The sequence below is a fragment of the Petaurus breviceps genome, unplaced genomic scaffold, assembly GCF_028583685.1.
Source record: "Petaurus breviceps papuanus isolate PSGF00001 unplaced genomic scaffold, PetGlider_PUasm1.0 175, whole genome shotgun sequence".
Classification (NCBI taxonomy): Eukaryota; Metazoa; Chordata; class Mammalia; order Diprotodontia; family Petauridae; genus Petaurus; species Petaurus breviceps.
In genome coordinates, this window is record NW_027185764.1 from 44,091,009 (window position 1) to 44,108,208 (window position 17,200).

General features: G+C 37.0%; 1 protein-coding gene across 1 annotated transcript; it reads right to left on the bottom strand.

The window, feature by feature from the left end:
• Window positions 1-3,731: 3,731 nt before the first annotated feature.
• LYSMD3 (LysM domain containing 3) lies at window positions 3,732-16,838 on the bottom strand. Its single transcript, XM_069085081.1, has 4 exons — window positions 16,590-16,838; window positions 16,140-16,309; window positions 13,728-13,999; window positions 3,732-7,816 (listed from the first exon to the last, which is right to left on the bottom strand). The coding sequence occupies exons 3-4, from the start codon at window positions 13,986-13,988 to the stop codon at window positions 7,151-7,153; spliced, it is 927 nt and encodes a 308-aa protein (XP_068941182.1). The 5' UTR covers window positions 13,989-13,999; window positions 16,140-16,309; window positions 16,590-16,838; the 3' UTR covers window positions 3,732-7,150.
• Between the last annotated feature and the right edge of the window lie 362 nt (window positions 16,839-17,200).

A 17,200-nucleotide genomic window follows, 5' to 3' on the forward strand; every position in this document is an offset into this window, starting at 1 on the left:
AGCCCATAGTGGAAAGGAACTGGAGAACAGATAAGACTGGAAAGAAAATAAAGATATTAAGGACATAATGAAAAGGACTGGCTATACAAAAACAGGATCAGGATCTAATTGTCGAGAACCAGGCTTGTAAATTTTTATTTTGGCCATTTACTCCTCTGGAAGTCTGAAGTCTATGGACCACCTTTCAAAATGTTTTTAAATGTATAAAATAAAACTCATAGAATTACAAAGGAAACCAATTATGATGAAAAATAGTTACCAAAGTGGTAAAAGAAAATAAAAACAAGTAAACAGGTTTAATCTTTTTTTTTTTTTTGCAGGGCAATTCGGGTTAAGTAACTTGCCCAAGGTCACACGGTAACAGGTTTAATCTTGACCTCAGGTTAAGAATCCTTATTATATAGACTGACTTAGATTCTTGGCAAAATTCTAGAATTTTGATGAAAAGGATGATTAATTCTAGAAAAGGAATTGGTGATCACAGAGAACCTGGACTTGAAGAGCAATTTCCAAATTAACTCCATATCTTTCTTTGACAATTATCAAGGCAGTAAACCAGGGGAATGCTATGGATGACAGTTTGCTTAGATTTTAGCAAAGTATTTGACAGGCTTCCATCCTCTGTGGGTCTAGTCATGTCAAGTTGGGTAGGTTTGCACCTGGCTAAATGACAACTCAAATAGGTTAATAATGCTGTGGGACTCTAGATCAGAAGATCATGGAGCTAGGAATAGAAGATACTTCAGTAACCATCTAGTCCTGCCTCTTATTTTGCATATAATAAAAAATTGAAGCCCAGAGGGATTGTGATTTAGTCAACAACAAGCAGTAAATGGCAGAGGTGATAATTTGAACCCAGGACCTCCTAACTATAGAATTGATGCCCTCAAATTCTTTACAACCAGTTTCATTTTTTTTTTTGGCCATTTGTTTCCTCGTTGTTAAATAAGGCAATCATCATTTCACCAGCATACAGTACTTGTTTACAGGCTTAATTTACCAGAGGATAAAGACTGTGTTTGTCAGCAAACATTTATTAAGCATCTACTTTGTACCAGACACTGAACTAAGTGTTAGGGGTACAAAGCAAGCCAAGAAGATAGTCCCTGCCTGAAAAGCTCACCTCACTAATGGGGGAAGATCATGAAAAAAAAAAAAAAAAAAGCTGAAAATGGGGTGTGGAGGAGGACCCACATTCTAGACTACACTATAACACATACTACTCACCAAAATAACATTGATTTAAGAGAAAGGTTTACACTGATCTTTCATCAAATTATTTTTGAAATAACATTTTTTAAAGTTATTCTTAATTAAGACACTTGTGCTTTTTTCTGATTGGCCAAAGAAAAAATTTTCTGAGATCGAATTTGCTCCTCAAACAATAACAGAATTGTCTTTGTGACACCTTTGGTTTTTGTTGGTTTGTTTTTCTGTATATAGGAAGCAACTGTCAAGTTTGGGGTACCTTACTGAGAATACATCATTTTGATTCAACAAGATAGAGCAGAGATTTTCAGACACTCAAGTTAAACCAAAGGATACTACTAAAATTCTCAAAAAAATTTTTAACTCCAGAAGCACTGTTTACAAATAAATATGCCCCCAAACAACATTTTCAGCAGGAAGATGTCATAAAATCAAATTTGAAGAAGGCTATAGCAATTTACAGAAAGTTGGGAACCTATTGGGAATGTCTTGTAATTATTCTGTATGGCGATACATGCAAGTGGAAGTGTGATTCTTTTAGATCCAAAGTATTCAAAAGATAAGATAAACAAAAAATTCCTGATACTAACCTACTACCACTCCACTACCAAAAAAAAAAAAAGGTGGGGCAATGGAGAGAAATCAGCTACCAATCCATATGTCTACTTTCCCATGTTTATAAAAAATTTTATGAGAAGTGTCTAGACAAAGACTTCCTTGTAAGGGTATCAGAATGGAACAGGAAAATTTTTGCAGTAAAATTTTTTGAATGAAAGTTGTAGTTAATAAGAGATAGAAGTGTGGCTTCAAAGCATTTTGTAAGATTCCTTGAAAGACATGAAACAACTGTGATCATTAATAAACTCTGAGGCATAAAATAGGGGTGTATGTTCACCCCCAAGCACTTTACCATTATTATAGAGGAGTCAGCTCATTGTCTAAGCTGAACAGGCATTCCCTAGTGGTATGGTCCTCTAGACAAGGGTGCAGAAGAAACTGTTGATTGCATTAAACCCAGGAACACCCATCACTCTTTGGCATGAACTCCCACTGAAGAAAAACTGAGTAAATGAATGTTTACTGCACACTTCTAGTTTATCCATGTCCACTAGAAAGTCACCTTTTAAAATACCAACATTATTCAAGTGTCATATGTTGTTACAGATCAGGGGACACTATAGCCTCTGGAAAATTAAATGGTGTGAATAGACTATATTACAAAAAAAGGGATTGCAAAAATTATGTTCCTACTATGTCATACACTGTAGGGAGACTTTCCTTGCCTTCAAGGAGCTTATTCTATTGGAAGGAGCAATGAAAAAGGAGTCTTTAAAGAAAGGTATAAACAAAAAAAGATGGGCTAATGATATGGTAAAAGGTAAGCTGTGTGCTCCACTGGTATCTTTATAAGGTCAAGGGAAATTGATGAAAGCCCCCCAGGATGTTGGGCGATTTTCATGGAAGGTATTGGCAAGTCATACAGGATGTGTAGGGACAGATGGATGTGTTCTATATCGTTGGAGGGAATACATAAACTCAGAACCACTGGTGTACCGGAATGGAAAAAAAAAGACACCAAGGGAATTTTCTTTTATCAGAATTATTTTGGTATTGACTATGACAGACTTGAAAACACAAGTTTTGGGCAGCTAGGTAGTGCAGTGAGTAGAGCACTGGCCCTGATGTCAGGAGGACCTGAGTTCAAATTCGGCCTCAGATACTTAACACTAGCCGACCTTGGGCACGTCACTTAACCCCAGTTGCCCTCTAAAAAGCAAAAAAACAAAAACAGGTAACAGGAAAACACAAGTTTTTAATGCCATTTGTCTCTGCTGGTCAAAGCCTAGTTTTAAAGTGATGAAATGTGAAGACATATAGCAACTTAATCTTACCAAAAGTATCATCATACTAAAGTCAGTATTAAAAGGCTGTGATACCGAGTATTTAATTAGAGGTTGAATTTACATTTTGGCCTTTGCTACTTTAATGCTTGCACAATGTTGGCAAGTCACTTCTTTGGTCTTCTGTAAAATAAATCAAAATGACCTTTTTCACATCCCAAGTGAAAATTTATGATTTTAGGACTCTGCTGTACATGTGAGTAGTTGTCAGTTTTCTCCCAGCAGCATTACACCCACATAAATTATAGCAACTCAGTATATGCCTATTTCTGGTTCAATTTATTTCCTACAAATGATATATTTTGGTTTAATAACTTTATTTTTTTTTAAGCAATTAGGGTTAAGTAACTTGCTCAAGGTTACAAGGCCAGGTGTTTCTGGGTGGGTGCTAAGTGTCTGACCCCAGGATTCGATCCCAGGTCATCCGGACTCTGGGGCTGGTGCTCTTACTGTGCTACCTGGCTGCCCCTTAATAACTCACTTTAAACCAAATATATCTGAATTGGTTTGTTTCTGAAACTCTTAGCTTGAATCTAACAAAATGGTTTATCAAGTATATAAATTCAAACTATTGTTGGAATATGTAGTTTGGTTTTCTTCAATTAAATCCACCAGCTTCCATTTTAGATTGGATAATAAAATAGAAATTTTATTATGTTTTACACTCAGACATCTGAAGATATGAAAAGTTTAAATGGCAAAAATTTTAAAGCCACCATTTTAAAGATTTACATACTAACACATGGTTCTACAATTATTACATCTTGCATTTGTACCAAATATATTTTATGAGATTTACAGCATTAGTATGCATAAAAATACTTAAAGCATTCAGGTATTTCTATTTTTATAATCTAAGTGCAATATGCACATACTTGGAAGAAAAATACTGATTTCCTGAGTAGTGTTCTAAGTCAAAATATAAAGCATGTTTCTCAGCTTAGTGCACCATTTGAATACATTTTCTTTAACTCTGGCTTCATCCTTTAACATTTATTTGTACTGTATCCTTTCATTATATTTGCAAAATTCCCATTATATTTGCTTCATTTCCCAATTTCTGTTTTCCCAATTACAAAGGTCCCAACTTTTAATATCAATAAAAGGACTAAATCATTGTTTAGTGAGTCATTTAAATAACTCCACAGTCTGTCTTATCAAGCAGATTCTAAAAATAAGTTTCCTAGAGAAATTAGTTTAATATTCAAAACAGATTTATCTCATTCATATGGAAGGCAGAGACTTTATAATTTACTATTATCTGTGAAAATGTTTTTTAAAAATTGAGGCCCATGTTTTACCTTGGAGGTGTTAAAATTGCAATTACATCTTTGAACACACACAAAATATTTTTATTTATAACCAAACATTTCCAAGGGAACCAAGATTGTTTTTCCAATTATATCTTTGTCAGTTTGACACATGCTAATATAAAGTATGCCTGTTAAATCTGAACACTTATCAGGATAAGAGTCCAAGATACATTTAACCTCAAAGCCCATTTCCAAAGCCTACATGGAAAACAAAAATTACAAGCCTCAAGAAAATTACATAAAGCAACTTTCACATATCCATCATCATGGTGCTCATCAGTACATTAACAAAATGAAAATTTATTTTCATGATTATTAAGTACTAAAATTGTACTCCTTTGCTAAGTTTAACCATATTCTTTCTGAGATGTTGCATTTAAAGATCAGAATTTGTAATTCCAGTACCATATAATAGGTAAATGAAGGGAACTGCTTAGCAATTAAGAGGATATATTTTATGTTCACATTTATCACCAAAAGTGACATCCTACAAGGCAGAAGTGGTTCCTCTATTTAGGAAGGTTTCATGTTTAAAATAAAAGCAAATGTACTTTTTTTTAAACCTATTTACTTATTAGACCACTATTATAATTTCAAAGTAGCACCAGTAGAAGGCAATCATTGATATCCTTTAGCTTACCAATCTGAATTACACTATAAATTCTTCACAAAGTTGAGTTTTACTATTTGTAATTTTTATTCCCCTCAAAACTTACAGTTTTTCAGTAGGCTTACTAAAAAGCACTGCATATATAAACTAAAGTTAACACTAAGGATTAGAAAAAGACTGTATTCCTCTCTGCAATACAGCAAAGAAAATTAAGATGTTTCTTTTGAGAAAGGATGTTCACATCTAATTTAGGTGTCTTCATGAATGTTGCTCATTTCTCGGGGTGTTTTTATATGAATGAGTAGATAGATGTATTTACTAATAACACTTTCTGGCAAGTATATAATACGTGAAAGGGCTCAGTGTTGTTTTCCTTCTATCTTTATGATGCTTTGCTTCCAAAAGAATAAGACACTCTTATCATGGTTCTAGGTTACTCATATGCCACACTATTCACTGGACAGGGCTTAGATACAAAATGATTGTTCCTCAAGTTCAAACATCAAACATTAGGAAATAATGTCTGGAAAGAGAGGCAGTATCATATACCTAAAACACACAAAAAGTTTTAATTACACATTTGAGAAAAACAAGTCAGACTCCACTAAACCTATCTTCTACGGCAGCACCACTTTCGTTTTTTTAATAAATATAATGAATCAGTAGGCAAATGCTTGTTTAGCCAGATTACTATGAATTTAAGGCATGACAGGTACCCTGATCTGATCTCCCTCAGAAGACAGATATATTTTCATGCAGCCCTAGCAAAAAATCCCTTGACAATTCATCTCCTTTAGTCTTCATAATATACTATAGTTTGGAAAGAAAACAACTCAGTTACTCACTTTCTACTTTAGATGATCATCCCCATGGAAGATAAGAGAGGGTAAAGGATCATGAAATGAGCTGTACCTAATTTGCCTACCAATGCAAATGATCCTGTTTATAATTTTTTCTTAATGAACCATTTTTGGCAAGTCACACTAGATGAAAAAGACAGAAGACACATCTGTGTTGCCCGTTAGATTGTGCTTGATTAACTGCAAGTTAAGATTGGTTTAAACTACACATACATCACAGGCATTGATTTCATTGAAAGGGAAGTCTAGGACACAGAAGTATAAGTTTGATTCTAAAAAGTTTATCAACTGTCACAGTAACATTTAATTAAGGCGTTCAATTTAATTAAGGCATGTCATTGCACATACAGAACTGCAACAGTTCATCATAGGGTATTAATTTTTCCCAAATAATGCATGAATACATGTGTAGCACATTTCTTCAAAGAACTACAAAAGTACAGAAGTCCAAGTATGCTTATTTTACTTAAGACAAAACAAAACAAAGGCATAATAGTTAAAAGCTGTCCAAAAAATTGAGAAACAGATTAAACATTTCATCCTCTGATTCACTCCAATATTTTAATTATTCAATTCTTTTATATAATTCTTCTCTATATAATTCCTAGAGGTTATAATATAAATTTGAAAAGTCCAAAATTATGCCTTCCTTTCTGATTTTGTTACTTTTGATTTGATTTTGCTTTTGGTTTTAATGCCGTATTATATGTGATATAAAAATCAATCAACAGATTCCAATGGGTAGTATCATCTACACAATGTGCTATCACAAATACTTTTAGAATCAAATAATTGTTTTTCAAACATTTTGAGCTAAGAGATAATATGTTTATCTGTTAGTAATAAATGGATGTTTTCAGTTGCATATACCTAGTGCTACCATTCATATTGCTTAATAACGTTTACATCAATGCCTTAAACAAAAAAATTACTTAAAAAAATAAACTTCAAGGTTATGTTTAAATAAGTGGGTGAAAAATTTTCTACATTAAAATTTCTATATGTATACTTATATTCACTTCTGCAGTGCCACAACAGAAACTCTGACTTAAACCATTCAAAACAGAACAGGTAATAAGCCTAAGGTTCACACAGAATTGACTTGCAAACAGCTCAAAACAATAAAGTCTCTAAAAGAAATGAAAGCATTTTCCATAAACCAAAATACTGTCCATGAGTGGTAAATAAAGAATATAACTGATTCTCTGCATTCCAGATACATTTATAGTTATAAATATTATAATCTAGAACTGAATGTTATGTTATGTGCCGTGTAGAAGGTGACTGAGAATTCTGCTTATGAAGTTTATGACGATTGTGTTGTCCCTCATTTGTTCCTTTTGTTGGAATTACTCCATTCTCTATTTCTTTCTGTTGTGATGGAGCTGTAATTCCTGAATGAAGATGTGAGGAGTCCACTGTGGAATGATGACTAACATCTACTTTAACTAAAACTTCATAATACAGTAAGTAAAATACTGGCGTTATTATGCCTACTATCAACATGATCACCACAGCTGTCCACCAGCCTATTCCCCAGTCTGCTCCATAATAGGGATCCTTACGTCTAATGCTTTTACTTTCAGGTTCAAAACACAGTTCTTGTTTTGCTAAGGCAGAAACCACTTCATTGAGGTTCTCTCTCTTTGTGTCTGTACATTTTACTATTTGTTCTATGTCTTTGTCCACTTCTTTTAAGAAATTCCCAGCAGTCTCATTCGAAATCAGAAGATCTGAGTTAGGGAATATTTCTTGCAGTACTGGAGTACACTGGGCAGCTGAAGGACGTGAAGTCTGTCGTCCTTTGGGAGAGTAATGTGTTTCAGTCAATACACTAAATCTTTTTACTGGAATTTTAACTGACCTAAGTGCAAAAAAGTCTTGATCGCTGATGAGATTATTAACCCTCTTGATATCTGCTACCTGTTAAAAAAGAATTGTTAAAGCAAGAGTCAATGGCATTCAAAATCAGAAGAGAGAAAAGTTTCAAACAGTGACCTTCATTATTTCTTTTACTGAAAATAAAGAGAAGTCAGAATTGTTCCTCCAATTTCTCACAGCATTTTGCCTCAACTTTGTTGTATTTTTCCCAGTGCCTTGTACACGGCCTTTCCCTGATCCATTTGTATTGTAAGTTCCTTGAGAGCAGCGTTTGTCCTATTTTGACCTTATATTCCTATCACCAATGCACAGTGCTTTAAAAATTAGAGCCACTTAGTAAACATTTATTATCGAACTAAAAGTTGGTCTTAAATGAAAACCTCTTCACCCTGAAGCCCAGACTTTGTGGTCTGTATATCTCGAGGGACAGTCTGATATCACGGAAAGAGCACTGGCTTTGGTGTACAGAGAGGCCTGGACCAAGCTAATGCTGCTAGCTGTGAGACCATCTGGAAGTCACTGAACTTGTCTGAAACAGTTTCCTCATCTGTAAAATAGAAATAATGCTTCTATAACCTACCCATTTGAGTGGTGTAAGGGAAATACTGCATAAGCCCCAAAGCACTAGTTTGGCCATAAGGGCCCTTTCCTACTGAACAAACTAGGACCTCCTCCTCAGTGACAAACTTTAACAAGCTCCCCCTTCATCAGATCAATGCCTCTCGCACACTTTAATGACCCCACTAGATGCAATAACTCATTGCTACCTCCTTGTTATCTTTAGGGCCTTCCAGCTGGAACCTAAACATCACTGCAGACTCTGTGAACTCCTTGCCTTCTTTCCCAGCCTTGGATCACCTACAGAATCTGCTCTTTTGTTGCTGTTGTTTTTGTTTTGGAGGGGCAACTGGGGTTAAGTGACTTGCCCAAGGACACACGGCTAGTAAGTGTTAAGTGTCTGAGGTCAGATTTGAACTCAGGTCCTCCTGACTCCAGGGCCGGTGCTCTATTCACTGCACCACCTAGCCACCCCCAGAATCTGCTCTTTCTACTGTTATACCCTAAGCTAATTGAGTAGTTCATCACTTACATGACCTTTAAAACATTACCAAATCATGTTAACCTTTTCAACCAACCATTTAATCCAACAGGAATTTTCAGTTAATACAAAAAAGTAGTTACTGGCTATTTTTTTTTTTTTGGACTGTGCATCCCCCTCTATAAAATTTTTTTTCTAACCTTCACCCCCACCAATTAAGTATCTATTTACTCATTCTACTAAACAATTATATACATTATAAAACTTATACAAAAATTGAAATTTAAGAAGGATGAGATAATATTTGATCTTGGAGTAAACAGGAGCCACTTGAGTTTAATGAGCAGGTTTTAGGAAAACCATTTGGCAGCTGTGAGGAGGGTGGATTAGAGGGAAGAGACTTGAGGCAGTAAGGCTCATTAGAGGGTCATTGTGATAGTCCAGGAGAAAGGTGATAAACTTTCAAATCAGGGTGGTGGCTATGAGAGAAGGGAAAAGGGACAGATGGCAAAGTATGTCGTGGAGGAAGAAATGACAAGATTTCACCACAGGTTTAAGGACCACTCACCTTTTCAATAACAGACAAAAATCAACTTTTCTACTCCAAGATTATCCTCTGCTGAGTCAATCAATCAGCCAACAAGCATTTAGCAAGCATATCCTTTGTACCAGGGCAGTGCTGGGGGTATGTGAGGAGTATAGTACAAAGGGTGAATTAATACTCCCTACTTACAAATGGGAGATTACGTGTGTGTGTGTATATGTATTTTTGGGGAAAAATTCTGTAAAGTGGTCTGTAGCTTGAAATCCCAAAGAATGAGCATGCTTGTCCATTCTGTGCAACCCCATAGGAGTGCTCGGCTAGGGCAGTGGTGAGTATGCTGAGGAAAACATACACAAAGCCCTGTATGATTGGTACCCAGGCTGTAGTTAGGGTATAACTACCTCTTAGCAGCACTGAGAGTAGAATGGTATTAGCAGGGTGGGGTGGGATAAAGGGAGATGTGACTGTACTTACAGACAAGCCCCACAACAGATTAGCTATTGTGGGCAAAGTGACACACTGCTCATCTTCCCATTCTTCTAATAGTTGTTGACAATTCCTACAGGTCAGGTTAGAGACCACTGACCTTTTCAATAACAGACAAAAATCAACTTTTCTACTCTAAGATTATCCTCTGCTGAGTCAATCAATCAGCCAACAAGCATTTAGCAAGCATATCCTTTGTACCAGGGCAGTGCTGGGGGTATGTGAACAGTATAGTACAAAGGGTGAATTAATAATTCCTACTTACAAGGAACTTATATCCAAATGGGAGAGAATATAAATCTAAAGTGCATACAGCATAAAGTTAATAAGTATAAGTAAATGAATAGTTAAAATATAAGTTAGTTTGGGATGGATGATGTTAGCCATTGTGGGGGATCAGGAAAGTCTTCATGCAGAATATGGTGATGAGCTTATCCTGAAGAAAGAGAAGGTGGCCCTAGAGAGGGAGAATATTCCAGGTACATGGGATGGCCAGTCAAAAGACAGAGAGATGAGAGATAAGAGTGCTACACATGATGAACAGAAGTTCAAAGTAATATTCAATGAGGCTGGAAAGAAAGGCTGGTGCAAGGTTATGACAGTTTTATCCTAGAAGCAATAGGAATCCTCTAGAGTGAATTAAGTAGGGGAGTCACATGGTTAGATTTATGTTTCCAGAAGCATCATTTTATAAAGTGTGTAGGATGGACTGGGGAAGGGAAAAACTTGAGACAGGAGCCTAATTCAGAAGCCACTGAAATAGTCTAGGGAAGAGGTGATAAGATGTATGAATTGTGAGAAGGGTTCAGATGTGAGGCAAGAATGGCAAGATTTGGCAAATGACTGGTAATGTGGGGTGCAGGAGAGTGAGCAGTCAAGGATAATGAACCTGAAAGACTGAAAGGATGGTGGTGCCTTTGAAAGAACTAGGGAAGTCTGAAAGATGGGAGGCTGTTGGGGGAAAGATAATCAGTTCTGTCTGGACATGCTGAGTTTGAGATGTCTTTGAGAAATCCAGTCTGAAATTTCGAATAGCTAATTTGCTAATCCAGGAATTAAGCTCAGAAGAGAAAATGGACAGGAATCATCTGCATAAAGATGATGATAATTAAGCCAATTGGAGCTGAGGAGGTTACTGAGAAAAAGTATGGAGGGAGAAGTAGCCTTGGACAATTGGAGACATCCACAGGTAGAGGTCATGACTAGACAAAGAGCCAGCAAAGTAGAATGAGAATAGTCAATTCAAGCACTTAGCGAAACCCAGATAAAATAACATCACAAAAGCCCTAAAAGAAGAAAATATTTAGAAGGAAGAGAGTGGATCAATAATGTCAAATGCAGCTGGTGAATCAAAAAGAAGAGGACTAAGAATATGCCAACAAATTTGACAATTATTAAATAACTGGGAACTTTTAAAAGAGCAATGTGATTCAATAAGGAGGTCAACAGCCAGACTGCAAAAGATTAAGGAGTGAATGAGAGGAAAGTAAGTAGAGGAATGGAATAGAGAAAGCTGTTCAAGGAATTTGGCTGAGAAAGGGAAGAGACAGACAGGAAGATGGATTAAGGACAAAGTAAGGTCCAGGGAAGTTTTTTAAAGGATGGGTAAGACTTGAGCACATTTGAAGGTAGTAGCGAAGGAACCAGTAGATGGGGAAAGGTTGAAGCTTATAGAGAGAGGGAATAATTAAAGAGGACATCTGCTGGAGAAGATGGTAGGGAGTGGGATCAAGTGCATATTCAGAGAGACTGGACTAGGAAAAAGGGCTGCTTTGTGTGGGAAAGGAGGAGAGAATGAGAGACAAGATCAAGAGGATTTAAGAAGAGAACAAGAACAAATGGAAAAGAGGGAACTCTTTTATTTTTTCATTATCAAATGGCCTCTGTGAGTGCTGACATATAAAACTCTTTCAGGCCAGACAAATCACTTAGACTACATGTGACAAAGGGTTCCAGAGAAGTTCAACATCTCTAATGATGTTTTCATAGAATATTATGCCATGGCAAAGGATGACAGCATCATTTCTCTGATATCTACAGACAAGAACCAGGTGGTACTATAGTCAATCCTACCCATTTGAATACTGAATCACTTCATACAATACCATGTAGACAGGTCTCCCACATTTGTCCTTAATTTTATACTACTAATACTTTAGGTCCTAGTTATTCCTCATCTGAAATATTTCAAATGTCAATACTGGAATCCCTAATTTCAACAGAACCTCTCATCTATACTTACTCACTATCAAGTTTCTTTTTTCTGTACCTCGAGTTAAAGCCCTATGATTGAACTGAATTTTTCACCTTTTCAAAAAAGCCCTTCATCGGAACAAATCTTCCCACATCTCCTCCTATAATTGAAAGTTTTTGTTTTACTCATCTCATGAACACTAACTTGCCTGCTTATCCTACTCCCACTTTCAAATTTTCTTGCTTGAAATCCTTGTATTTTCCCAGTCTACCATATTATCTCTCCAAGTAGTAATTCAAAACCCTCCTGAAGTATCCCCTCCTCCATGAAACTGTCCTGAGGTAACTAAAGAAGAGCTGATAGTCTTCACTAACAAAGCTATTAAATTTGAAACTGCCTCCCATCCCAATTATATATTCACTTTTACTCCTCATTCCCTAGAAAGATTTTTGTACTTGGCTTATACAGGAAGCAAATGTTTAAAAAAACAAGACCAACCCAACTAACTTTGTGTAGGAAGGAAAAATGAACTACAAAAAATCATCCTTGTGTTTATACTACTGTTTCAAAAGTTAAATTAAATTTAAACCAGACTTTGATGCCTCCTGGCATTAAATGAGGAAAGAGTAAACCTCAAATTTACTTAGACAAATACAAAAGTGTCAATGATTAATGGTCATTAATGACCAGCAATCAGATTACTACCAATTAGCTTTTAAAAGCAAAAACAATATAAAATGTTCAAAGTATAAACAGATTACTTTAATAATTGCAAATTTCATATTACTGTAGATTTTTATATCATTTAAATTGTTTCTGTCATGCTATTTCTACGTTCTTTTGTTATGATTATAAACTTGGGATAAGAAATTGGTTCATATAATTCTTCCTACTTATTGAAAAAAAATGGCTTTTGATAATGATAGAGACTATATTCCACCTTCCTTATATGATTTTTATCTTGAAAAAGTCTAACTCTTAGGCTCATATAATTATAGAACAAGAAGGGAGTTCAGAGGTCATTTAATCAAATTCCTAAATATGTTATTTTAGAAGGAATGTTACTCATTCAAAAAAAGATTTACCAAGTTCCTATTCTATGTAGAGGACCATGTTAACTGCTAGAGGAAACACCTAACTTTTAAAGCCTGGGTTGTGATAACGTATGTTAGGATCACACATTTTCACATCTTAGATGTACTTGTTTTTGTGTTTATAGCTGAACTTTTTAATATCTCTATAATGATACTTCGTTTAGGCTTTGCATGGTAAAATTTGGAATGTGGAATCATACTGGTCATTATCTACATCAGTACCATCAAAAAGATAATATAATTACACACACTGTTCTAAGCACTTGGGAGAGATAATCAGAGACATTTTCTATTTGTTATCTAAGACAGAAACATTTACAGATATAAAAAGGTTTTTAATATTCTAACAGGCATACTTAGCCATCAATACTGAAACTTTAAATAAAGTCTATAACCTTTATAAGTCTATATATGGAAGCTTTCTGAGAATTTTACATATATGTTTGTGTGTATATACAGACATATACATATGTATATGTATATATTTTTTCCCTATGAAGAGAAGATGGGAAATACAGGAGAAAGGAGGAACAAGGTAAAGGGAATTTCACTTTGGATTGTGTATAATATTTTTTGGAGAAAGAAAAAGGACTTACTGAACAACAATACTGAAGGGCTATTGCATTTAAAGTATCGCCTTCCTGTATATCTTTTGTTAGTAATACGATATCATCCAGTCTATCTCTTGATGTACTTCTTCGGACTTTCTCTCTTCCTCTTGGTCGAAGTTCATACACTTCAGCATCCTCTTCAAAGATATCAGTGTCTGTATTGTTTCCAAATGAATATATTTGGTTGCTCACCACAGACTGAGTTATTGGAAACTGAAAATTGCGAGTCTGATTCCTCCCTGCCATAACCTCAAACTCTACAGAAAAGAAAAAACTTGTGAAAAAATGGTTTGAGTCAAAACTTAAAGCAAAACCTGCCAGTTTTTCTACTTGCAGCTTATTTTCAAAGCAGTTAAAAATATTTTATTATGTTTATGTATGTATACACAATCTATATGCAGACATAGATTTTCTAAGTCTTAAGATATATTTTAGCAATTTGGAAGATAAGAACTGTTCCCCAGTCTAATAATCCATCAACTGTAGTGTGCTTGGGGGAAAAATGTTTAAACAAGGCCAAATCCTTAAGGAATAATTTTAAAGTTAAAGAACTAATCTTCCCCTTAGAGGTTATGAGGAACTTGGTAGTAGATAATTAGGTAACTAAGTGTTGATGGTTACAAAACAGTTGTTAACAGTGTGAGTATTTTAAATACACACTCTTTTACCTGTGACCTAGACTTCTAGGACTACCATATCCAAGTTCCTTGGTGTGTGAAAAGCATCTTTCATATATTCAAATATTCAATAAGAGTATACTCTTAACAAATCTTAATGTACAACAGCCTTTTTCTGAATCAGAACATTATTCTGTTTCAGTCACTATATTTTTAAGGCTCTTACCTTCATCTCTCCAACTTGTAAGATGAAGTCTAATCAAATATGTTGTTACCTAAGCCAACTAGCATACTTCTCCTACAAGAGTACTCTAGTGGCTTGAAATCAGCAACATTCTGTATATGTATGTCAAATATTATTGACCAACAGTTGACCTCAGACAAAAACAAACTAATGTAAAATTGACTTTTACTTCCAGAATGTCAGTTAATAATAATAAAACAGCTCTCTAAATTTGGATCATATACATTGCAAAAGAATGAAGTCCTACCAGGTATTAACATTCTCTAAGGCAATTTAAGTTCTTTATTAAATGTTTCACATGAGGAACACTTGTTTCAATACTAAATTACTCCCTTCAAAAGAAAATTAATACAATTTTATAATTAAAAGAAACCTTAAGATAAAGTTTTGTTTTGGTCAGTGTTCTTATTATTTACTAAAAAATAACCATGAGTAATATAGTATGAGTCATACAATAGATAAGATATTACTAAAAATTAAAGCATAGATAAATGCTCAAAGTTCAGCTAAACCAACAGCACAAACACATCTCTATGGTGGGTATTTTTTTTAGTTTCTCCTAAAATTTCAACTGAGGAGGACAATGCATATAGTTAGTTTACTAATGTATTTGAGAATGGATATTTACTTTTGAACGTCTAAACTCAGTTGAGTTTACATTTATTTGACTTAAAGATATATATTTTCCTTAAAAGGGAAATGTATTTAGTTAAATGTTATTAAATTTGGCCCAGTATTTTCCTGGCTCTGTACAACATTCCCATTTCTATAGAATATTTCTCAAGTACCAAAGTTTATAAAAAAAAAATTGCTTAAGTAATCTGAAAATCATCCCTTGATCAAACTTTTGAGAGTGCCTAGTTGGATAAAACTGAGGATGAACTAATAATACACTGTTGTGTTAAATTCAAGTACTGTTTACCATTTATGTGGTTAAATCCTTATCACAATAACTAAGTCTCACTATTCTGATACTCACCATTGTGAACAGAGACAACCATATGAAATTACCAGGAGTTGACAGTTTATCCAGTTGAAAATGAAATGCTGGAATCTGGCCTACACAGATTATTTACTGGGCCAACTATTTAAAAGAAATGTCTGGAGCAAGGTAACAAGTCATCTGGTCAAAGAACACAGTTTAAAAAAAAAAAGAAAAATTCCACCTCCTTTCTTAACAAAATCTCCACTTCCCACACAGCACTTTTTTTGATCTTTTAGGAAAACCCTGTCCTCCACAGAGGTTTTATAGATGGGCTACAGGTGATTGCACCCGGTGGAGTTAGAAAGCCAGGTGCTCACTTCACAGTGGTACTGCTGTCAATATGAATTTCCAAAATGCCCTGGTACTACGCGAGAACGGCGGGGTGCAGCATCCCACCCTGCTCAGCACGGGCCAATCCAAGGGGAGACAGGGCACAAGCCCCAAAGGCTCTGGGGCTGCAGGACCAGGCTTGCTCCCCAGGGGGTGTTGGTGCTCGTCCGGTTCTGCTCCTGCTCGCCCCCTCCCAGCCCGTTCCCCCTCTATTTTATTACCTCCAGTTCACCTGCTGGGCCTTAGTCTGGGCTAGGAGTTCGTCCACTCCAAAGGACTTGCGGTCTCATCGATGTGGATGGTCCTTCCAACGAGGCAGATCGCAATCCATACACACCTGCCCGTCCGCGTCTGCGAACTGCTCACGGTTTTTACAAGTTACACCGGTCAGCTTGAACAGGGGGCGAGATGAGGAATACGGTCAATAATTCATGTCAAGCTCACAAAATGCAGCCACCCTCCTCCCCGGGGAGCCAGGGCTGGGGGATGCAGGGGTCTGCTCGCCGCCCCCGGCCCAAGGACACGCCCGTACACCTGTAGCGAGGACCCATGGAGGGGGTCCCCTGGGGACCGCAGCTCCTCTTCCTCTTCCGAGGCTGCAGAGGGAGCTCATCCCGGGGGAGGGAGGGAGACGTGTCTCTCTTCCCCACCGCCCCCACCGCCATCTTTACCTTCCGCTCCAGCATGGGGGGCGGCGGATGCTGAGCCCCCGGCGAATCCCATCAAGTTCATGGCCAAGGCTCCGCAAGACAGCCGTCTCCTCCTCCTCCACCTCCTCCTCCTCCACCTCCTCCTCCTTCTCCTTCCTCCTCAGCCTCCAACACCACCAGCCACCGCGACCTTCCCCCTTTCCGCACGGACCTGCCCAGTTGCCTCCGCCGCCGCCGCCACGTCCGCAACCTGCTGTACGTCATCACGTCGGACCCGCGGAGGTGGGAAGGGGGCGGGGGGAGGAAAGCGAGGGGGTGGAGAGGGCGGGAGGAGTGAGCTGTGGTGGGGCGGGGGAATAATGGAGATAGGGGTGGGAGGAGAAGCGCTGGGATCTCTAGTGCGCACGCGCCTCGGTGGCGCCCGAAGCCTGCCTCTACACTGCGCGCGCTGAAACTCGACTCATTTGGGGACTTGTCCCTTAGCCTCGGAGGCCCTGGGACTGGGAGGCCGCGTCTGGGGCTCGCACGCTGGCTGTGCAGGGAAGAGAATGGTGCTTCTTCTGCCCAGCGGCGTGAATGCGTGTGTGCGGAAGCTGGAATTACCTCCTTTTGAAATTAGCACGTACACTGCC